This window comes from Cervus canadensis, chromosome 7 (assembly GCF_019320065.1).
Source record: "Cervus canadensis isolate Bull #8, Minnesota chromosome 7, ASM1932006v1, whole genome shotgun sequence".
Classification (NCBI taxonomy): domain Eukaryota; kingdom Metazoa; phylum Chordata; class Mammalia; order Artiodactyla; family Cervidae; genus Cervus; species Cervus canadensis.
The window spans coordinates 43,510,211-43,534,279 of NC_057392.1; the positions used below are offsets into that span (position 1 = coordinate 43,510,211).

The following is a 24,069-nucleotide window of genomic DNA, read 5'->3' on the forward strand; positions in this document are numbered from 1 at the left end:
AAAGTATTAGGGCATATAGACTGTTGAAAAGACAAAGAAACATTACTATGCCATGGCCATCAAAATAAATGATGCTAGCCTGAAGTACATTATTGGAATATATAGTTTCAAGACAAAGAAGACAATTTCCCACCACACTTTAGAGTAATAAGAATGTAGTAAGTATCATATTCTAATTATCACATTTTAAGAATGGCTGGAAAACCAGAATACAGGCAGTGAAGTAGCACAGTGGTGAAAGGCCTCAGAAAGCCACACTGTCTGAGAAAACCATCTCAGAATGCTAAAAAGAGTTAAGACATTTTTTGAAGGGGACAGGGAGAGGGAGGTATTTTTAACAGGTTGCTGTGCACAAGACAATTATCTTTTGCTATGGTGGTACATTTTAATTCTAGTTATCCTCAAGAGATATATTACTTTATCACTAATGATTCCAAATAACCATAACCTACTATTGGGGGACGGGGAGGAAGGCCAATTATTTTAAGTATTTACTATCAATATTTCCATACGGCTTAGAGTTCCAGAGTTCTTACGTGCCCAGAAGACAAGAAGTATCCTATCTCATCCTACTCTAATTATACAAAAAAAAAAAAAGCAGTTATCCTGTCCACTAATAAATCCATACTTAAATCAGCAATAAATTGCTAACATTAAAATCAACAATCACTACTCTTCCAAGTGATACTTTAAGTTTTTCTTAAAAAAGAGTGGAGTTTCTCAGTTTAAATTAACATGAAACGTTGCTACTCTTATCACTTTAAGATCTTTTATACAATACCTCAGATATGAAAATAATGCCATCTTCTGGTACTGGTAAGATCACTCAAATAAAAGAAGAAATTAAAAAACTAGCCATGGCTCATAATATACATATATCTGTAAGCATCCTTTTATTCTGTTGATAGACATACTCCAAATCAGGCCTATCTACATGAGAATAATAGATTATGGCAAAGTAATATTTTGTACATAAATGAAAAATACTTAACATATTCAGAACTCACCTTTTGAAAGCAGTTTTCTGAACTTCTGTGTTGCTGAAAGCTGTTGCTCTGGGCTATTGGAAAATATCATTTCAATCATGTCAGAAGTAATAACACCACCCTGAAATCACAAACAGAAAGCAAATATAATAAAATTTTAACTTAAACTCAAAGGAAAACAAAGATAAATTGTGGCCAACTTACTGAGTTACACAAAGGTAGCATAATCTTTGCATGTATAAATGCGTGAGATGATTAATAATGCGATGAAACCAAAAATCTTTGTCTATTATTAAAAAACTCACAACTGTTGAGAGAGTAACCTTAATAGTAAACACTAAGATAAGGCATTTATTATTCTTCCTCTCCTGCTCATCACATGGCTGGCTGTTCCTTGCATTCAGATTAAATGTTAAGTTCTAAAACAAGGCTTTTCCTGACCTCCAAATCTAAAGCAGCTACTCTATCTCTACCACATCATTCTACTTTAATCCTATGCCCAGCCCTTTCAACTATCATTCTTCTTAGTTACCTGTTAAATGCTTAGGTCCCCCCAGTATTCTATAAGCTTCATGAAAGCCAAACACCCTATCTTACCACTCTGATGGCTGGCATACTGTGGATGTGCAACAAATATTTACTGAATGAATACAGAGTAGTCTTGTATAAATCACAGATTCTAGCCACTACCAAATTCAACAGCTGACTCTTAAAGTTTCTATTTTCTTGCTTTATAAAAACCTTTCAGTTTCCCACTAGTCTCTTGCTTTATTAGTGCTTTCCCAAAACCCATCCCCAGCATCATACTTCTCAGGATCACTTGTCACAATGAAATAAAGTTCTTATTATTTCATGAAAGGTAATAATAAGATAAATCCTGAAGAAAACTGCACTAAGTTATAAATGCTAGATGGCTGCTAAGCAATATCTAACACTTAAGAATAAAGGATAAAAATAGTAGAGACCTAATAGATGTTGAGGAGATCAAGAAGAGTTGGAAAGAATAAACAGAAGAACTGTATAAAAAAGATTTTAATGAATCAGATTACTATAGTGGTGTGGTTAGTCACCCAGCGCCAGATATTCTGAAGTGCAAAGTCAAGTGGGCCTTAAGAAGCACTGCTGTTAATAAAGTTAGTGGATGCAATGAAATTCCAGCAGAACTATTCAAATCCCTAAAGGATGATGCCATCAAGGTTTTGCGTTCATTATGTCAGCAAATCTGGAACACCCAGCAGCAGCCACAGGACTGGAAAAGGTCAATCCTCATTCCAGTTCCCAAGAAGGGTAGTGCCAAAGAATGTGCTAACAATCATATGAGTGCTAACCACCGCACTCATCTCCCATGCCAATAAGGTCATGCTTAAAATCTTACATGCTAGGCATCAGCACTGTGCAAACCAAGAACTTCCAGATGTCCAAGCTGGGTTCAGAAAAGGAAGAGGTACTAGAGATCAAATTGCCAACATTTGCTGGATTATAGAGAAAGCAAGGGAATTTCAGAAAAACATCTGTGTTTCCTCGACTATGCTAAAGCCTTGGATGGACTATGTAGATCATGACAAACTGTGAAAAGGTCTTAAGAGAGATGGGAATACCAGATCATCTTACCTGTCTCCTAAAAAACCTGTATGTGGGTCAAGAAGCAATAGTTAGAACCCTATATGGAAAAACTGATTCAACATTGAGAAAGGAGTACAATAGGACTGTCTGCTGTCACCCTATTTATTTAACCTATGTGCTCATGAGAAATGCCAGGCTGGATGAGTTACAAGCTGGAATCAAGATGGGTGGGAGAAACATCGACAACCTCAGATATGCAAATGACACCACGCTAATGGCAGAAAGTGAAGAGGAACTAAAGAGCCTCTTGTTGAGGGTGAAGGAGGAGAGTGAAAGAGCCGGCTTAAGACCAAATATTAAAAAAACTAATATCATGGCATCTGGCCCATTACTACATGGCAAATAGAAGGGGAAAAGGTGGAAACAGTGACTGATTTCCTCTTCTTAGGCTCCAAAATCACTGCAGATGGTGACTGCAGCCATATCAGAAAATAATTACTTCTTGGCAGGAAAGTGATGACAAGCCTAGTCAGTGGGTTGAAAAGCAGAGACACTGCTCTGCTGACAAAGGTCCATATAGTCAAGGCTATGGTCTTCCCAGTGGTCACATACGACTGTGAGAGCTAGACCATAAAGAAGACAGAATGCCAAAGAATCAATGCAATCAAACTGTGGTGCTGCAGAAGACTCCTGAAAGTCCCTTGGACAGCAGGGAGATCAAACCAGTCAATCTTAAGGGAGATCAATCCTGAATATTCACTGGAAGGACTGATGCTAAATCTGAAGCTCCAGTATTTTGGTCATCTGATGTGAACAGATGACTAATTGGAAAAGTCCCTGATGCTGTGAAAGATTGAGGGCAGAAGGAGAAGAGAGCATCAGAGGATGAGATGGCTGGTCAGTATCACTGATGCAATGAACATGAACTTAGGCAAACTCCAGGAGAGGATAAGGGACAGGGAGACCTGGCGTGCTGCAGTCCATGGCGTCACAGAGTCAGACACAATTAGGTGACTGAATAACAACAAGAACAACCCATGGGAGAATGAAGCATTCTGCTCTTAAGAGTCAGAAAAGTAACTACTTTGAAACTTGTAAGTCTGATTCCTGAATAAACAAAAGTACCTACATGATCCTGTTAAGAATATGCTTTCACAAATATCTTTGCTTTCTTCCCTCTCTCATCCCTTTATCATGTAAGATATACTGACTTTACATTTACAGTATTTAAATACCATTAACTTTACATCATAGCAAGTTAAAGGATATCAAAGAGGGAAATAACATCACTCAAGGACTTTTCCCCTTCTGAGGAAAAGGTTAGTAGATCTTCAGCTGCATGAAGGATAGCTGTATCATGTTATGAGGATGTATGATCTTGTCATTGTCTTTATCTGAGACTCAGTTTAAAGAGTTGCATATGAATGCCACAATGACAAGGAGTATTGGGATAGTCAATTTTATGTGTCAACTTGGTTAGGTTGTGGTACCCAGCTGTTTGGACAAACAACAGTCTAAATGTTGCTGTGAAGGTTATTTTTCAGATGTGATTAACATTTTAATCAATACACATTATCCTCCAAAATGTGTGTGGGCCTTATGCAACCAGTTGAAGGGCAAAGATTGAGGTTTCTTAAAAGAAGGAAATCAGTCTCAAACTTTTACCTAAATTTCCAGCCTACTGGCTTACCCTACAAATTTCAGACTTACCAGCTCCAACAATTGCATGAGCCAATTACTGAAAAATCAAATATCAATGGATCAACCAACCTCTCTCTTCCTCTCTCCCAACCCCAAAATTTGTTCCATTAACTCTGTAGAACCCTAATACAGTTCACAAAATACATCATAATCATTTAACATCTACTTGGAAAAAAAAAAAAGACAGCTCAACTTCCTGAAGAGTCTGTAAGAATTCACCACAAAGTAATAGTGTTGGCAACACGTCTACATAGATTTCAAAGCAATTTAAACTGCTCTAATCCCAAAAGAAAGTTGGTCCATAAAAATTGAAAGAGAAAAAAAATCTGTAAAATACTGTGCATAATATACTATTATTTGTCAAAAAGAGGGGGATTTTTCTCAAAAGGAGTTAAGAATTTAGTAACAGTGGCTGCCAGTGGGGATAGAAATTGGATGAGTAAGGTAGAAGAGAAAGATTTTTCTTTTTTTGAAAATCATGTATATATATGATTTGTTAAAACATTATATACAATTGATTAAAATAAACTGAAAACCTAGACAAGTGTTATATCCATATAAATAAAGCATAATTTTTATCTGTTTATGCAACCCTCAAGAAAGTTACAAAATGGGTTATAATAGAAAATTTCAATAGCTGTGATGTAGAACCAATGTTTTAAAACATATGAATATGTCCAATTTTGTACTTGGAATGAGTAACAAATTGGGAATTCCTTTAAAGCATGCCTTGTTATCAACTTTTTTTTTCTTTAACTTTTTAACATTTATTTATTTAAATTGGAGGTAATTACTTTACAATATTGTGGTAGTTTCTGCCATACATTCACATGAATCAACCATGGGGGTACATGTGTTCCCCATCCTCAACCCCCCTCCCACCTCCCTCAGGGTCATCCCAGTGTACCAGTACCCTGTCTCATGCATCGAACCTGGACGGGCAATCTATTCACACATGACAATACACATGTTTCAATGCTATTTGCTCAAATCATCCCACCCTCACCTTCTCCCACAGAGTCCAAAAGTCTTCTTTACATCTGTTGAGTCTTGCTGTCTCGCATATAGGGTCACCGTTACCATTTTTCTAAATTCCATATGTGTGCGTTATTATACTGTATTGGTGCTTTTCTTTCTGACTTACTTCGCTCTAGGTTCCAGTTTCATCCACCTCATTAGAACTGATTCAAATGCAAAAATTCAAGAACGCTTCCTGAATCTGCATGTCATCCTTGCACAGGGGCCAAGCTAATCTTCTCTTTATCATTCCAATTTAGTATACGTGCTGCGGAAGCGAGTACTTTAACTTTTTATTTTGTATTGGGGTATGGCTGATTACAAACAATATTGTGACAGTTTCAGGTGAACAGCAAAGCCCTTGTTATCAACTTTTAAGGAATAATTTTATAACTATCTTTTAAAGTTTCAACAGCTGACTTAATCTTCATAATTCAGTTAATTCTGTTAAACTGCATGCTGTTCAAAATATAATAAACATTTAATGAACCATGAGTTTACAGACATAGTTTTTTTTTAAAAATGAAACACCAAGTACTTTCTGTAGCCATCTAACCTATTTTTTTAATTCTTTTCTTGGCTCCACCTCATGGCTTTCAGGATCTGTTTTCCAACCATGGACTGAATGTAGGCCACAGTCATGAAAGCCCAGAATCCTAATCACTAGGCCACCAGGGAACTCCCCTACCTTTTTTTTTTTAAACTCCAAAAAAGATCTAAACCTCATATCTTCATCAGAAAAAAGTAAAAAGCATTTATTTCATTATCCTACTTACTGGTGCCATCTCCATGTTATTAATCTGAGCCTCATGGAAGCCTCCATCTGACATAACTTCTTCTTCTGTTTCTTCTTCTGCTGTAGCAACATTTCTTCTCTTGAATAACTGAAAAATAAAAGACTGTTACTAAACTAAACTAATTCTAACACAAGGTAGTTCAACATTCAAACACTAGGCACCCCACTTTTAAAAGGCAATAAAGATGGAGCTTTCTGAAAATCATTTTTAAAATTCTAACATTTGTGCCTCCTTCAACCTTTCTGATGAGGAACTATTTCAGAATTCTCGTCTTATAATCTAATGCAATTAACTACTACAAAATATTACCACCAACACTTGATGAGGTAAAATTTAGCAACAGAGGCCTGACACTACATGACACATTTAAAAAAAAAGTAAAGTTGAAAAAGAAGCAGGGCATGCTTGGTCATTTCACTCCTGAAGTAGCTGATAGGACAGACTTACCAATACATTAGGAAAAATAGGATAAAAATGCTAGGATAACTTAATACCTCCCTCCTAACCCTAATGGATGGTGGATAAAGGTTTCCTAACCTTCCCTATCTGTCCAGCAACCAATGATAACAAATGACGACTGCTTGAACACTACTTTTAAAGCACTTATTAATTTGTGGAGGCAAAGGGAGAATAGTTGTGATTAAAGGAAACCCACTACAGTGCCTTCCATTATATACTAGGAAGTACACTTATTCATCAAGCCATGGTAGAGTAATAACTTATCCTCTCACCCTATATGATTAAAAAAAGCAGACAAAAATCCCTAAAATAATAGTTATCAGACACCAGATTACAGGCAACAGAGGCAGTGATCCTTCAGAAGAAGAGAAACAAGATTAGTCCTATTGCCTCAGATTGCCTGGATGGAGTTTCTAGGATGCAGCACAGTTAGAGTGAACCTAACAGGGTCAAGCAGCCCCCTCAATTGAGGAGACAGCATTCAGAACCAAGGAGGCCAAGACACCTAGAATCTAAAGGCAGGGTATTGAAGACAAAGAAATCACCAAAAAGAAAGAACTCTAAAACCTGTAGAAGGTTCCCCTTAATTAGCTTTGTACTGACAAGCACAGGTGGTGTGAGGAAACAGCCAAAAGCTAGAAAAGAAACTGCCTTCAAGGAGCATGCAGAACAATTTTATAGGTCACACAGGTTAAGAAATCATTCATGTTTCAGCTGGCTGGAATAGAAAAGTGTAGGGTTCCCTGGTGGCTCAGATGGTAAAGAGCTCACTTGCAATGCTGGAGATCTAAGTTCCATCCTTGGGTTGGGAAGACCTAATATATGGGGCACTGAGTAGAATACCCAGAAGGGTATTGACTCAGCAGTAAGTAAATTAGTCCTAGATTATACATGCAAACTGGTTTCAAGTAACTTAACTATATGCAATGACAAATTCAAAGAATTATACATATTAAAAGAATACAAAAACTCAAACAACAGGAGGTAAAAATTACAATGCTCTGTATTCAATCAATAACTACAAGTACACACAAGAAGTAAGAAAAGACTACCTATGAGGAAAAGAAAAGACGATATCAATCAAAATCACCTAGAAATGAAAAAGATGACAGAACTGGACAAGGAATTAAAATAGTTATAAATATATTCCATGTGCTCAAAAATACAAAAAAGTATAAACATGATGAGAGATTTTTTAGAAATACATTAAAAAAAAGGAAATCAAACACCTAGATATAAAAAATATAATTTTATGAAAAGTATGTTGGACGTGATTAAGAGCAGATACTGTAGAAGAAAAGATGAGGGAATCTAAGGACATCTCAAAATAAAAGAGATGGAAAAAAAGGCTGAGAAAACATGTACAAAATATAAGTCAGCTGTGTGACATCAAGTACTTACTGTACATGTAACTGGAGCCTCAAGGTGGGGGTAGGGAAATAAATTTGGAAAATCAGTGGCCAAAACTTTTCCAAATCTGTGAAAAATACAAACCCACAAATCCAAAATCTCTAAGAACTCCAGGAAGAAATATGAAGAAAACATGATAGGACATTATATCAAACTGTTTACATTCAGGAATAAAAAAAAAAAAAACAAAGCAGCCAAAGGTAAAAAGACATTTTACATGCAGGGAAACAAAGGTAAGACCGACAGAAGACTTGCTGCTGGAAACAATGGAAGCCGCTGAGTACGGATCAAACACATTTAAAGTATCAAAAGAGATTCTGGTATAGCCACTACAGAAGTTCCTCAAAAAATGAAAAAAGAATGAAATTTTGCTATTTCCAACAAAGTAGATGAACCTAGAGAGGATTATGCTTAGTGAAATAAGTCAGAAAGAAAGACAATAGATACTCTATGTTACCATTTATATGTAGAATCTAAAGCATAAAAAACAAGTATCAAAGGAAAACAGACTCACAGGTGGAAAAAAAAATTATCTATCCTTCCTATATATATCATATACCAGTGTTAGCTAAGGTCATGAGGTACACTGTATCCCTGGCATTTATGTATCTTGTACCTGGAAGTCTGTACCTTTGGACCACCTTCCTCCAATTCTCCCTGCCCTAATCATCCACATCTGGTACCTACAAGTCTGATCTCTTTTTCTAGGAGTTCAGGTTTTTTGTTTTCAGATTTCACATATAAGTACATGTCTTTCTCTGGCTTATCTCACTCCACACAATGCCTTCAAAGTCTATCCAAAGCTATTTTAAAACTTTAAAATAAGTTTTAAAAAAGACAGAAACTACCAAAACAATCATGATTTATATACCATATACAGGCTGCAGTTGCCTGAAATTGTCAACAAGTTATTCAATGGGAAAAGTTGGCTGTCTGCAAGTTTTATCAACTTGCTTGCTTCACAAGCTATTTCTTCTAACTAGAAACATCAAGCAAACCTTCATTCTTTATCATTATAGCTTTAACAAACTTTTTGGCAGCATTATGTTACCTACTCAGAGTGAGTTAGCAAGATTCTGCTTATTTCAAAGTATTTTAATAGTAACTGTAAATTTCATCTTTTTATACATAAAAAAATATAAAACTGGCTCAATCAGAATGACATCAACTAATAAATTTAGAATTTTGTTCTACTGGCATCAAATAAACAAAGGTCATTTATATAGTGCCGCCTAAATAACAGATACTAAGTACTAGTCTCCTAAAGGAAAGCTCTAACAGCTCCGCTGTTATCTTCTGTATACTTGGCAGCATCAATTCCTGTACTACCCTCAAATCTAGCTGCACAGCTGGCCGAAGCCTGTGACTTTTCCCGATAGATGACTGAGCAACTGTGGAAAGAGAAACAGAACTTAAATGAATCTGTTTTTTACTGATGTTTACTATTTTACAAATTAGGCATGAAACAAGTACTGCTGTGATAAGAAGCCGCCTAATTTGCTTTACCAGTTCTCCCTACATAAGATGGCACATATGAAACAACAAAATTAAAATTTTAAATAGAATAATATTCCAGAACCCTATCATAGAAACCTATTAAGGCCCTATTACAGTTCCAGATGTCATACAATGAAGATGACAGAACATCAACTACAAAGGTTTTTAGTCAGGTAAATGGGACCATACTTGCCACTGACAGAGCATCTGCCTTCAGGCAACTGAATATGAAAAACTTATTTTGTTTATATAAATTTTACAATGACGTCCAATAACATGAAGTTCCTCTCACCAAGAAGAAAACAGTATAAAATAAATACTGTTATTGGCAGACTGCCATTACATCATCTTCAAATGGCTTTATGCTAAATATAACGTATAGTCTACTGGTTATATTCAGATCTATACTTGTTCTTGTATGCATACATACATGTAATTCATATTTACATGTGAATATAAATATGTAACAGTGCTGTTGTAATTTCTGCAATTTACCCCCAAAATAGAAGCTAAATAACAGCTCATCCAAAGAAAAGGTTCCACTTCAAATAAGACACAGAGATGAATAAAGATGCAACAAGAAACCAAAAGAAACTCATCCTTTTATGAATAAGTGGTTGCTTTCAAAAGATGGTAAAGCAGACTGTTAAAAACTTAATTTACTATACTTGGACTTCAAATAATTGGATATTCTAGTGCAGTGTTATGCAAAAGAATAGTGTGTGTTGAATAGCTCACTATAACTGTAAAATATTTATAACAGATTACCTATTTCTCAGGTAAGAAGGGTACCGACTCATTCACCTACCTTATATGGAGCTTTTTATAGTGTGGGGGTCAAATGGTCCTTCCAAACTGAAGTCTTAGCATAAAAAAAAAAAAAACCTAAGTGCTCTACCTTTAAATTTCCTGGCCAAACATGATGGACCATTTGTCCTAAGGATTTTTAGAGAAAGGTAAAATGACGGTGAGTGTCAGATTCTCCTGCAGATGTTCTAAGGTTAAAAATGATCAAAATTCTTGTCCTAAGTGTCATTATGAATGATACAGAATTTAGGGGTAAAAAGACTTACTTCTTGAAATTTTGTTTAAAATACTAGGTAATGAAGAAATATAAAGATACAAAGACAGATACAAAACAAGTACAGCAAACTGTTGACAAGCAATGATCCCAAAGGATGGGTTTATGAGATTCATTATCTATTCTTTATTTCTATACATGTTGATAAATTTTCAAATTAAACTTTAGAAGGAAAAGCAAGGGACCAATTCTCAAATTGGTCACTTGAGAATTCATTAATACACACACAGAATCTTTTTTTTTTCCTCCCGCACAGAATCTTAAAAGAAGTTGTAACTTTAGAAAAATAAAACAAATAGGCCAAAATATTAAATAGTAATTAAATAGCAATTGGGAACATGAGAACCTCATTCTTATATTCTACTTTACATCACCTCCACTCCCATACCCGTAAAATAAGCTGACTTTATAGTTGGGAAGCGGACATATGTATATATATATTAAACATTATTAAAAGTAAGATACAGGAAGGTGAAGTCAGGATTGAAATAGAACATTAAATTCTTTAAGAAAAATTAGTATGGGTAAAGGATTTACCTGCTCTTCTCTTTTCTGTTTACGTAACTGTAGTCCTTCTTCCTCCCTCCTCCTGCGCATCTCATCAGGATTCAGGGACTTATTTTTATAACTTTTCAGGCGAAAGTTCTCTTTTCCTGGAGTAGTCATGATTTCTACAAAAATAAGAGAGGAAACAGAGGATCTTAGCTTACTAGGAGAGCTCTGCTACTTTAATAGTTCACATTTTTAAACAATTCAGTGTCTTTTAGCATATTCACAATTATATACAATCAACACCACAGTCAATTTTTAAACATTTTCACCACCTCAAAAAGCTATTGCTTCTGGATATTTCATATGAATTAAATATGTGTGATCTTCTGTGCCTGGTTTCTTCCACTTAGCATAGTATTTTCAAAGCTCATCCAAGTTGCAGCATATATTAGTATGTATTAGTACTTTATTCCTTTTTGACTGAATAATATCCCATTGTATAGATACACTCCATTATATTTATCCACTCATCAAATGATGGACATCTGGGTTCTTTCCATTTTTTGGCTACTCTGAAAAGTGCTTCCATAAACATTTATGGACAAGTTTTTATGCAGATCTGTTGTCATTTCTCTTGGGTATATATCCATATACTCCATTTAATCATTTCAAGAAGTACCAAACTATTTTTCCAAAGTGGCTGCACCATTTTACATTTACAAAAGCAGTGTACAAGGGTTGCCAGTTTCTCCACATCCTCACCAACACCTGCTAACACAGCTTTTTTTTAAACTGAAAGATAGCTGATTTACAATACTTTGTTAGTTTCAGGTGTATAGCAAAGAATCACAACCTTTGATTCTAGCCATTCTAGTGGGATAGATGTCTTTAAACCTATTTGTTTGCCAATTATACATCCTCCATAAAAATTTCTATTCAGATTCTTTGCCCATTTTTAAATTGGGTTGTCATTATTACCACTGAGCTGTAAGAATTCTTTTAAGTCCCTGTCAGATATATGACTTGTTAATATTTTCTTCCATTTTATAGGTTGTCAAATTTTCACTTTCTTGATAGTATATTTTTTAATTTTTTAAATTTTATTTTTAGCCGCATCAGATCTTAGTTGCAGCACACAGGCTTCTCTCTATTGGTGGCACAGACTTAGTTGCCCTGCAGCATGTGGGATACCTCAGTTCCCTGATAAGGGACTGAACCTGTGTCTCCTGCAATGGAAGGTAGATTCTTAACCACTGGACCACCAGGGAAGTTCCAATGTTATAATTTGAAGCACAAAAGTTTTTAATGTTCTTAGTGCCATACTTAGCGATTCTTAACCCTCAGTTTCATTCTAAGAGTTTTAGAGTCTTATCTCTTATATTTAGGTTTGTCATCCATTTTGAGTTAAGTATGGTTTGACGTTTAAGGATCCAACTACATTATTTTGCACATAGCTACCAGTTGTTCCAGCACTACTGAAAAATGAAAAACCATTCTTTCTCTTTTGTATAGTCTTGATGCTCTTGTTGAAAATCAGTCAATTACAGATAGTTTTATTTCTCACCTTTCAATTCTATTCCCTTGATCTGTATATGTGCCAATTTCACAAAGCCTTGCTTACCAATTTTTTTAAAGTAAGTCTTAACATCATGAAGTATGAATCGTCTTTTATTCTTTTTTTTTTTTAAAGACCATTTTCACTCACCTGGATGGATACACTGTGAGTGTATTCCATGTGACTATTAGAATTCCATGTGACTTTTAGAATCAAGTCTGTCAAGTTCTACAAGAAGTCAGGTGGCATTCCAATAAGAACTGCATGGAATCTGTAAATCAATCTGGAGAGTACTGCCACCTTAATGTTAATCTTCCAACCCATGAAGACAATTTTTTTTTACTTAGATATTTAATGTCTTTCAACAAAGTCTTGTAGTTTTCAGAGTACATCACATTTGTTAAATTTATTAAGTATTTTTATGCTATTGTAGATGGAATTATTTTCTTAATTTACCTTTGAATTATTCATAACAAATCTATATAAATACAATCAATTTTTATATGTTGACTTTTGTATTCCACAACTTTGCAGAACTGAACTTGTTAATGTGAGTATTTTATTAGTGGATTCTTTAGGATTTTTTGCATATGAGACCATGTCATCTGCCAGAGACAGTTTCACTACTTTCATTCCTTTTCTTCTTCTTGCATAACTGCCAAGATCAGAACTTCCAATACAATTTCATATAGAAGTGGAGAGTTGACAATCTTGTCTTACATTCCCGATCTTACGGGAATGTATCCAGTATTTCAACACCAAGTGTGATGTCACCTTCCAAATTTTCACAGATGTTCTTTTTATCATGTGGAGGAAGTTCCTTCTTAATGCATATTCTCATGCTTTTTCTTTTGATCAGTAAAGGGTATTAGAATTTTGTCAAAAAAGTTTTTCTATCTATTGCAAAGACCGTAACTTTTGTTTTTAATTTACTGATACATTATTACATAATTGGTTTGTGAACCTTACATTTCTGGGATAAATGCCACTTGGTCATGCTGTATAAATCCCTTTATGTGTTGCTGACTTTAGTTTGCTAGTATTTTATTGAGAATTTTGTGTTCATATTCATAAGAGATATTGGTCTGTACTCCCCTTATGATGTCCTCACCATCAGGGTAATATTAGCTTTATAAAATATGTTGGGAAGTATTCCTCCTTTCAGTTTTTTGCAAGAGTTGGTGAAGAATTAGTCAATTCTTTAAACGTTTGGTAGAATTCAGCAGGATAGGGCTTTTCTTTGCAGGAGGTTTTATGATTAATCCAATCTCTTCACTTGTTGCAGGTCTACTCAGATTATCTGTTTAAGTCAGTTTTAGTCTTTCCAAAAAAATGTGCCCATTTTATTTAAGCTGTGTGTCCATTTTACCTAAGCTATGAAACTTACTGGAGTAGGAAATGGCAGCCCACTCCAGTATTCTTGCTGGAAAAGTCCATGGACACAGGAGCCTAATGGGGTACAGTCCATGGGGTTGCAAAGAGTCAGACACCAAGCATGCACGAATCCATGTAACACTGGTACACAGCTGTTCATAAGATTCCATTATCATCCTCTTATTTTTAGTTATGTTCCTTCTTTCATCTTTGACTCTAGTAACTTGAGTTTTCTTTCTCAACCTAGCAAAGGTTTCTCAATTTTGTTGGTCCTCTCAAAGAACCAGTTTTTGGTTTCCTTAATTTTCTCTGTTTTTCTATTTTCTAGTTCATTGATTTTTACCTTATTTTTTACTACTTCCATCCTTCTATTTTGCTCTTCTTTTTCCAATGATTTACTAAAGAAGGTTAGGTTATTGATTTGAGATCTTTCCTCTTTCTTAATTTAGGCATTTATTGCTAGAAATTTCCCTCTAAGCACTGCTTTAGTTGTATCCCCTAAGTTTTCTTAGGTGCTAACTTCACTTTCATTTATCTTAAAAGTATTTCCTGATTTCCCTTTCTATTTCTTCTCTGACCCACTGACTATTTAGGAGTATGTTCCTTAACTTCCACATATTTGTAAGTTCCCCAAATTCCTTTCTGCTTTCATTTCTAATTTCTTTTCACAGCAGTCAGAGAACATCCTTTGTACTATTTCAATCCTCTTAAATGTGTTAGGTTTGTCTTTTGGCCTAGCACGTGGTGTGTCCTAAAATATGTCCCACATGCACTCGAGAAGAATATATATGTTCTGCTGTTGCTAGGTGGTGATGTGTTCTATACATATCTGCTGGGTCTAGTTGGTTATAGTGTTGTTTCCTTTATTTTTTTATTGAAGGATAATTGCTTTACAGAATTTTGTTGTTTTCTGTTAAACTTCAACATGAACCAGCCATGCTGCTGCTGCTGCTGCTGCTAAGTTGTGTCAGTCGTGTCCAACTCTGTGCAACCCACAGACGGCAGCCCACCAGGCTCCGCCGTCCCTGGGATTTTCCAGGCAAGTGAACCGAAGTGGGCTGCCATTGCCTCTCCAGAATCAGCCATAGGTGTACATATATCCCCTCCCTTTGGAACGGCCCTCCCATCTTTCTCCCCGTCCCACCCTTCTAGGTTGATTCAGAGTTCTTATTTGAGAGTTTCCTGAGCCATACAGCAAACTTCCGTTGACTATCTATTGTCCATATGGTAATGCAAGTCTCCATGTTACTTTTTCCATACATCTCACCCTCTCCACCCCTCTCATGTCCATATATAGTGTTGTTTCTTTTCTGACCTTATGCTAAGTGGTCCATCATTGAAAGTACAGTAATTGAAACCGCCCAACTTTTCTTTTCTGTCAGTTTTTGCTTCATGCATTTTGATGCTATTATTAGGTACATATAATAATTTTGACCTATCTAATGAATTGACCTTTTTATCACCATAAAGTGTCTCTCTTTATCTCCAGTAACATTCTTTGTTTTAAAATCTATTCTTTCTGTTATTAGTATAGCCACTCCAGCTTCTTCCTAGTTGCTACTTATTCATCTTTTTCCATACTTATACGTTTGATGTATCTGTATGTTTAAACTTAAAGTATGTCTCAGGGATTTCCCTAGCAGTTCAGTGGTTAGGACTCCACACTTCCATTGTAGGGAGCATGGGTCCAATCTCCAGCCAGGGAACTAAGATCCCATCTGCCATGATGCAGCCAAAAAATAAAATAAGGTAAATAACATATGTCTCTTATAGAGAGTATATAGTCGGATCCAGTCTGACAATTTCTGCATTTCTAATTAGACTGTTTCATCAATTCATATTTAGTGTTATTACCGATACAGCTGGAGTGATGACTGCTTTTTCATTTCTTATTTTCTGTCGCATGGCTTTTGTTCCTTTATTACTCTATCACTGCTTTCTTTTGTAATAAGTAATTTTTAATGAAACACTTAAAAATTTCTATAGTGATTTTTCACTGTACTTTTTTTGTTTTTCCCCCCTAGTAGTTGCTCAAGGGCTTTCCATACACTTTCACTTCTCAGAATCAGCTTCAAACTTAACACTCCCTTAATTCCAAGGAGATATAGAAACATTATGTTATATAATTCTATCCTTTTTCCCATTTTATCATACTGTTGTTATATAATGTTACAAACCCAACAACAGTTATTATTACTTTATGTTATAAACAACATAAAATAAATAACATCTATGTTATTTCCTTAGCTTAACATAGTTTTGTTCCCACTCACCTACTCTGAGCTGCTATGAGCAGATACATTTCAAATATATTACATTTCTACAGGCCCAAGAATGCATTAGAGTAAGGCCCCACACATGAAGTTTCAAGCTGTGAACATGTATTCACATGTCCCACCATGTAAGTTAGTTCACATTCTGGTATACATTGTCACATGCATGCACCCATTATAAGTGGTTGTGCTTTTGTGTATGTACTTCACTGTACTGTACAGTATGTTGCTGTTGTTCAGTCGCTGAGTCATCTCCGACTATGCAACCTCATCAACTGCAGCATGCCAAGCTTCCCTTTCCTTCACTACTTCCTGGAATTTGCTCAAACTCACATCCAATGAGTCAGTGATGCCATCCAAACATCTTGTCCTCTGTCATCCCCTTCTCCTCCTGACCTCAATCTTTCCCAGCATCAGGGTCTTTAACAAAGAGCTGGCTCAGTGTCATGTCAGGATGGCCAAGTGGTCTAAGGCGCCAGACTCAAGTTTCTATCTTCTGAAGAGCTGGCTCTTTGCATCAGGTGGCCAAAGTATTAAGAGCTTCAGCGTCAGTCTTTCCAATGAACATTAAGGGCTGATTTCCTTAAGGATTTACTAGTCTGCTCTCCCTGTTGTCCAAGAGATTCTCAAGAGTCTTCTCTAGAATCACAATTCAAAAACATCAATTCTTTGGCACTCATTCTTCTTAGTATCTTTATTTCAAGCCCAGAATGTCCAGAAGCAAATGTAAAAGCAGCAGTGGCATAAGCTGGTACTGCTAAGATACTAAGTGTCAAGCAATAATGATAGAAACAAAAGTGAAAATAACTGAGAGAGCAGAGTAAGAAGAGGAAGTAACCTAAGAAGGGAAGAGATTCACAATGCAGAATACTGCAAGGGGATTTTCTTTATTGGAGAAAGCACTGTTAAGTTTTTGAGGCAAGGACCCGAATGTAGAACGGTACATGAAGGTTGCAGCAGCTGTTCAGAAAGCAATCCAGTGATACCGTGTCACCTATGACAAGAAGAACAGAGCTACTACCCAGACATGACTGGATCATTTTTTTAAGAAGGTAGATTGAACTGAACCCAGCAAGGAACCAGAACCTATGCCATCAATGTCAGGTGTGAGTAAAATTGCAGCATGCCTTCCGTCTCCTACTGCTGATGATCCTTCAGCTCTACCATCATCTCCCACCTCCTCTCCTTACTCTAGTCAGCAACTCTTCTTGCCTGTTCCCTAATGCCAGCCCCTGTATGCCAGATGTTGTACTTTTACTATTGTACTTTTCAAGGTACTGAAGATTAAAAATGTTCATTTTTTATTTTTCATGTATTATGTTTATGAGAAGTATTATAAACTTATTACAGTATAGTACTGTTGATATAATGATGGTTGTGTTAATTGGGTACCTAGACTAACTTTGTTGGACTTATGAACAAATTGGACTTATGAATATGCTCTCAAAACAGAACTCATTTGTATGTAGGGGATTTACTGAACACACATTATTTTACACACCTGCTTTTTAAATCAGTTTTAAGAAAAAGGCAGGAAAGATGTGCTTTTACACTTTCAAAATTACATAATTACCTTTACTGGTGCTCTTGTGTTCATGCAGACTGAAATTACCACCTACAATCACTTGCTTTCAGCCTAAAGAACGTCCCGTAGCCATCTTGCAAGGCAAGTGTGTTAGTAGTAAAGTCTCTCAGAAGGTGTGTCTGGGAAGTATCATACATTCATTTTTAAAAGACAGCTTTGCTGGATATAAAAAAATTGGGGTTAATAGTATTTGTCTCTGAGTACATGGAATATATTACTCTATCAACTTCTGGACTTTGTTTCTGATGAGAAGTCAGCTTTTTTTTTTTTTTTTTAAATCAGGGTTCTTCTAAGTAAATAATTGGCTGTTTTCCTCTCCTTTTCTTATTTTCAACAGTCACACTGACAGGTCCATTTGAAGATTTTCTTACATTGATCCTACTTGAAGTTCTTTGGGCTCTTTGAATGTATATGTAGGTCACTCTTTTTCTATAAATTTGAGATGTTTTCAACCATTATCTCCATGAATACTTTTCCACTTTTTTTTCTCCCCTTTTCTTCTGGCACTCTCATTATATATACTGTGGTGCAGTTAATGATGCCCTATATTCCTCTGAGGTTCTTCAATTTTACCCATTTTTTCCCTCTCCTTTCCTTGGATTTCTACAGATCTATTCCCAGTTCACTAATTCTTCCTTTCCACCAGTTCAAATCTTACTATTGAGCCCCCTAATTTTTCATTAGTTACAGTACTTTTCAACTCCAGAATTTCCACTTGGTTCTTCTTCAGAATTTCTGTCCCTTGATTGCTAGTATCTACTTGACATGGGTTGTCATCATATTTGACTTCTTTGATGAAGGTTTCCTTTGATTCTTTGAATATATTTATAATGATTACTTCAAAGTCTATTCCTATTAAATCCAACATCTTTGCTCACAGGCAGTTTCTATTGTCTGCTCTTCCCAGTGTATCAGTCATATTTTCCTGGGTTTTGTTTTTGTTTGCACATATTTTACCTTTTTATTGGTTCACTTTCTTTCTATAGTTTCTTTTGGAGAAGGAAAGGGCAACCCTCTCCAGTGTTCTTGCCTGGAGAATCCCATGGATGGAGGGGCCTGGTCAGCTGCAGTCTATGGGGCTGTAAAGAGTTGGACACGACTAAGCAACTAACGCACACACAACCATCTTATAAAATACTATGTGGCAACTCTGTGTACACTCCTCCATCTATGAGGTTTTGTATTTTTATTTGCTTACTTGTTTACTAATTTGCTGTTTTATTTTAAAGAAGTCCACTTTCCCACCACACACACCCAGCCACTTGGAGTGTTAAGCCTCTGATGTTGAGCCTCAGCAGGGAAATAGCCTAGATATGCCCAAAGTCATTGTGATCTAACAGTAATTGTCAGGACTCTAACCTCCATTAACTACCAGCTGAGATCAGTCCTGGGTGTTCACTGGAAGGACTGATGTTGAAGCTGAAACTCCAATACTGTGGCCACCTGACACAAAGAGCTGACTCATTTGAAAAGACCCTGACGCTAGGAAAGATTGAGGGCAGGAGGAGAAGGGGATGACAGAGGATAAAATGGTTGCATGGCATCACTGACTCAATGGACATGGATTTGGGTGGACTCCGGGAGCTGGTGATGGACAGGGAGGCCTGGCGTGCTGCGGTTCATGGGGTCGCAAAGAGTCAGACACAACTGAGCGACTGAACTGAACTGAATTGCCAGCTGATCACTCTACTGTTTTAAACAACAGCTTCATGTACATATTGTGCTACAGAGGAATCCAATCAGATTCAGGTTCCTTTGAAGGAGCAGTTTCAAGTCAGTGTTTGACATTCACTGCCCCCAGAAAGGCTCCTTCCAGCTGTCTCTTATCCCAGTTCTTGCTGGCAAACTCAATGGCCTGCAGTTTAGTTTGTATTTTCTTGAATCTACAAACCTCCCAACTGCCTTTGGGAGGCAGTTTTCACAAACAATCTCCACTGTTTGTGAAAGTACTCTTAGGTTTGAACCTCTCCAACTCTACTGCAAATGAAGTCAGTTCCTTGAGGCAGAGATTAGGAGCTATGTTTTATGACCTGCTTCTCTCCTCTCAGTTCAGTTCAGTTCAGTCGTTCAGTCATATCCGACTCTTTGCAACCCTATGGACTGCAGCACACCAGGCCTCCCTGTCCATCACCAATTCCCGGAGTTTACTCAAACTCATGTCCATTAAGTTGGTGATGCCATTCAACTATCTCATCCTCTGTGGTCCCCTTCTCCTCCAACCTACCCCCAAGCAAAATCTCTGAATCGAGACTCTCAAGATGAGGGTGTGGACAACAGCACATTTTTCGGAGTGACACCCATTTAGTAACCGAGTATTCAGTGGGAGACAGGCAGCAAACGGAGATCATCTCTCCTGACATAGAGCTACCACCTTACAACCTAGGGAAAAGGTAATCTATTCCCTATCAGCTCTGTTACCAAGGTAACCCTTTACTCCACAAGTGGGGGCTGGACAGAAGGTAGCCCCCTACTTCTGCAACACATTTGCGCAGAACTTAGCCTCAACAGCAGGCATCTGGGGGTAGGATGAGAAATCCTGGTGTCCTGCTTCTCCTAGGAAGAAAACATTCCTTCTGGCAGAAGTTCCGCATTTACTGCATGCCCTAGGACTATTTCCAAATCTCTAAGAAGTTGCTTTTTAATAGTTTTCCTCTGTTGTACTAGTGAGCAGGTCTGCAGAGCTCTTATGCTATCAGACTTAAAAGTCAAAGAAAGTTATTTTTAAGATGATTTTGATGCAAGCCTGATTTGAAAATCACTGACTGATAGCGTGCTATGTCACATCACCTATTTTACTTGAATCTCTTTAAAAACAAAAATACCTACAGGGCAAAAATTATTATTCTCATCCTTTATAGGGAAGGATTCAGGAGGCTTAAGGTCAAATAAGGTCATAAGGCAGAGAAGGCAATGGCACCCCACTCCAGTACTCTTGCCTGGAAAAACCCATGGACAGAGGAGACTGGTAGGCTGCAGTCCATCGGGTCGCTACAAGTCAAACACAACTGAGTGACTTCACTTTCACTTTTCACTTTCACACATTGGAGAAGGAAATGGCAACCCACTCCAGTGTTCTTGCCTGGAGAATCCCAGAGACAGGGGAGCCTGGTGGGCTGCCGTCTATGGGGTCGCACAGGGTCGGACACAACTGAAGTGACTTAGCAAGCAAGCAAGGTCATAAGGATGGGGCCTTAATCCAATAAGGTGGGTGTTCTTACCAGAACAAGATACCCCAGAGACCTCTACCTACAACCAATGCCCTGTGCTCAGACAAGAAGTTATGTGAGAAGAGACAGAAGATGACCATCTGCAAGTCAGGAAGAGAGGCCTTACCAAAAGCCAACCCTGTTGGAACCTTGACCTTAGACGTGTAGCCTCCAGGACTGTGAGAAAATGAATTTCTGTTGTTTAAATCACCCAATCTGTGGTACTTTTTTATGGCAGCCCAAGCAGACTTAACACATATACCCACTGGTATTTTGTCAGATTGGACTGAAAGACTGGTGCAATGCAGATGAGAATTTGCAAATAATTCTGAAGGAATCATAATTAATGGTGCTGAGAAAGGACATAGAGAACAGTTGGATTCCTAAAGTAAGTAGCATTTTGGTTCTGAACTATCACAGGACAGCATAATATCAACAGTGCTGCAATGATATCCAAATTAGAAAATCAGAAGTTTCAGGTTAAAGATATAGTAGTACAGAAACAGGGCAAGACCCAGATAAAGTTTACAACCAAAATCAATTAGATTTAAATAACTAGAAGCTTAGATTCAACATGGAGCTGGAAGGGCAAGCAATTAAGGAAAGGCAAAGTTGGGAATACAGCATACACATACAGAGAGACAATAAACGATAACATAAATGGAGCAGAAGGTACACTGAACAACTGGGGAAAGTGGATGAAAGGTAAACAGGTGGGCTTTGTACATTTCATCTATAAGATTTAAATTATTTCAAAAAAAATTTTTTTTATTTTTTAAATTATTTCAAAAAATTTTAAACTAGAAAAACGCTAAAGAGGAAAGAAATAGTCACACAAAACTTAATTATTCACTTGCTTTTTATTAAAGTGACATAAGAAGCAAGTCCAGAGAAGAAGTCTGGCACTGAAGCCCTATTTTCAAATTTACTTCTAAGCACCAAGATGTAGGGAAGATACTAAAATTCTGTGAATCTTGGTTTCCTTATTAGCACTATGGAGACCATACTTTATAAGGTGAAGAGAAGTAACATATGAAAGCATACTTCCACTGTCCGGCCCATATATAGATCACACCTGATATTTGTGTAATGAAGAAATGGCTATAAATAGCTCTAAAGTTTCAAAAAAAGATCTCATCTGACTAAACTGATCAGGGGTGGCTTCATAGAAAAGATGGTGTTTCAGGAAGGTTGTGAGGCATAGACAGGACTACAGGGGCTAAAAGAGAAAGGCCCACAAAACAGAAGAGAGTACAAAATAAAGGCAGAGACCTTAGAAAGAACAACTGATGAGAACAGTAGTAAGTCATGTTTGGTTAGAGCAACTGTTCTTTAAAAGAAGTAAGTACACATAAGAAATGCAAAGGCCTCTTGGTTTTTTATTACTTCTTTGGTTAAATTTTGGTATCCAAGAACTCACAAATGACTCCAACATTCTAATAATTTCTACCATTCATATAATGCACCTGTGTCTTTGAATTTCAAAGCATTAAAAAAAAAAAAAAGAAAGAAAGAAATCCAAACACTATGGGAGGATATAAAAAGAAAAATGAAAGTGTACCTCCCTCACTGTTTCTAAAGGTAGCCACTATCAAGTTTTCCATATATCTTTTCAAGAATTGGTTATACAAACACATACATATCCTTTCAGTTATTACTGTATACTGACAGAGCAATTCTATATGCAGTTTTGCATTCTGCTTCAACTTTCAACTTTCCAAACCAACACCTAGAGAGCTATATCATTTTTAACAACATAGTAATTTTTATAGCATAATAACTAGACCAGACACATCACTGACAATTAAGCTTGACTTCAACTTTCTTTTGGGGCTTCCCTGGTAGCTCAGTTGGTAAAGAATCCACCTGCAATGCAGGAGACTCCGGTTAGATTTCTGGGTTGGGAAGATCTGCTGATGAAGGGATAGGCTACCCACTCCAGTATTCTTGGGCTTCCCTTGTGGCTCAGCCGGTAAAGAATCCACCTGCAATGTGGGAGTAGACCTGGGTTCAATCCCAGATTGGGAAGATCCCCTGGAGAAGGGAACAGCTACCCACTCCAGTATTCTGGCCTGGAGAATTCCAGACTGTATAGTCCATAGGGTTGCAAAAAGTAGAAAACAACTGTGAGCAACTTTCACTTCACTTCAATTTTCTATTACAAACAATGCTGTAACCAATATTCTCTCTCAAGTATTTGTACTTATTTTGCAATTATATCCATAAATGAAATAAAAACAATGAATCTCAAGGTCAAAAATATGTTCATTTAAAATTTTAATACTGTCAAAGTTCCCTCTAAAATACTGCACCAATGTACCAGTGAGTGAGTGCAACAGTTCCCCACCATCATCATTAACCCAAGGCTGATTCAAAATTTTCCACATCTAACAGTATAACATGTGAAAAAAAAATGTTTTTCATGAACACTATTTCCATAATACGCTCAGTTATATGCTTTTTTCACTTTCACTCGCAAGTTTTTCAGAGGTATGGTGATAACATGGCATCATCAGTCTGGTGCTAATGGAATGTTTGTTGTATATGCTTATGTTTTAAAATGTAATTTTTATTTCTAAAACAATAAATATTAACAGATACACAATAATATAAAAGCTTTTCAGGAAAAAAAAAAAAAGGTTTTCAGGATCCACGGTATGTGTAAATTTGAGACCACAATATTGAGAACCTTTGGTTCAGATAATCTTCTCTGTCTTAAGAAGAGAAAAAAAAATCCTGTGATATTCAGACAGCATTCAATTCATAGATTAAGGAACATATTTACAATACTATATCTCTTTGGTCAGAAATTATGTATTTCCACTTATCTCTTTTGTTACAACGATAAATGTAATGTTTCCTTCCATTATATTCTAACTGGTCACTGTTTGTTTATAGGAAAATTACTCATTACCATATGTTAATTTTTTAAAGCCAGCCACTGAATTAAATCAGCTACTGAATTCTGTTTCTGATACTTTCAGCTGACATTCTTGACACTGGTTTTTTGTTTTATTTAAAGCTCATGTTTATTGGGGTATAATTTACATACAAACTGTGGAAAATTCTTAAA

General features: G+C 36.5%; 1 protein-coding gene and 1 non-coding gene across 2 annotated transcripts in view; both read right to left on the bottom strand.

The window, feature by feature from the left end:
* Window positions 1-24,069, bottom strand: part of KPNA1 (karyopherin subunit alpha 1) — a 68,065-nt gene that overhangs the window by 30,249 nt on the left and 13,747 nt on the right. The window contains exons 2-4 of the mRNA XM_043473136.1: window positions 11,049-11,182; window positions 6,044-6,151; window positions 1,008-1,107 (exon numbers count right to left, since the gene is read on the bottom strand). Of these exons, the coding sequence (XP_043329071.1) occupies window positions 1,008-1,107; window positions 6,044-6,151; window positions 11,049-11,177 (337 nt within the window). The 5' untranslated portion in view covers window positions 11,178-11,182. The remainder of the gene's footprint in view (window positions 1-1,007; window positions 1,108-6,043; window positions 6,152-11,048; window positions 11,183-24,069) is intronic.
* On the bottom strand, window positions 5,446-5,551 carry LOC122445632. Its single transcript, XR_006270599.1, has one exon. It is a non-coding gene; the product is annotated as a U6 spliceosomal RNA (small nuclear RNA).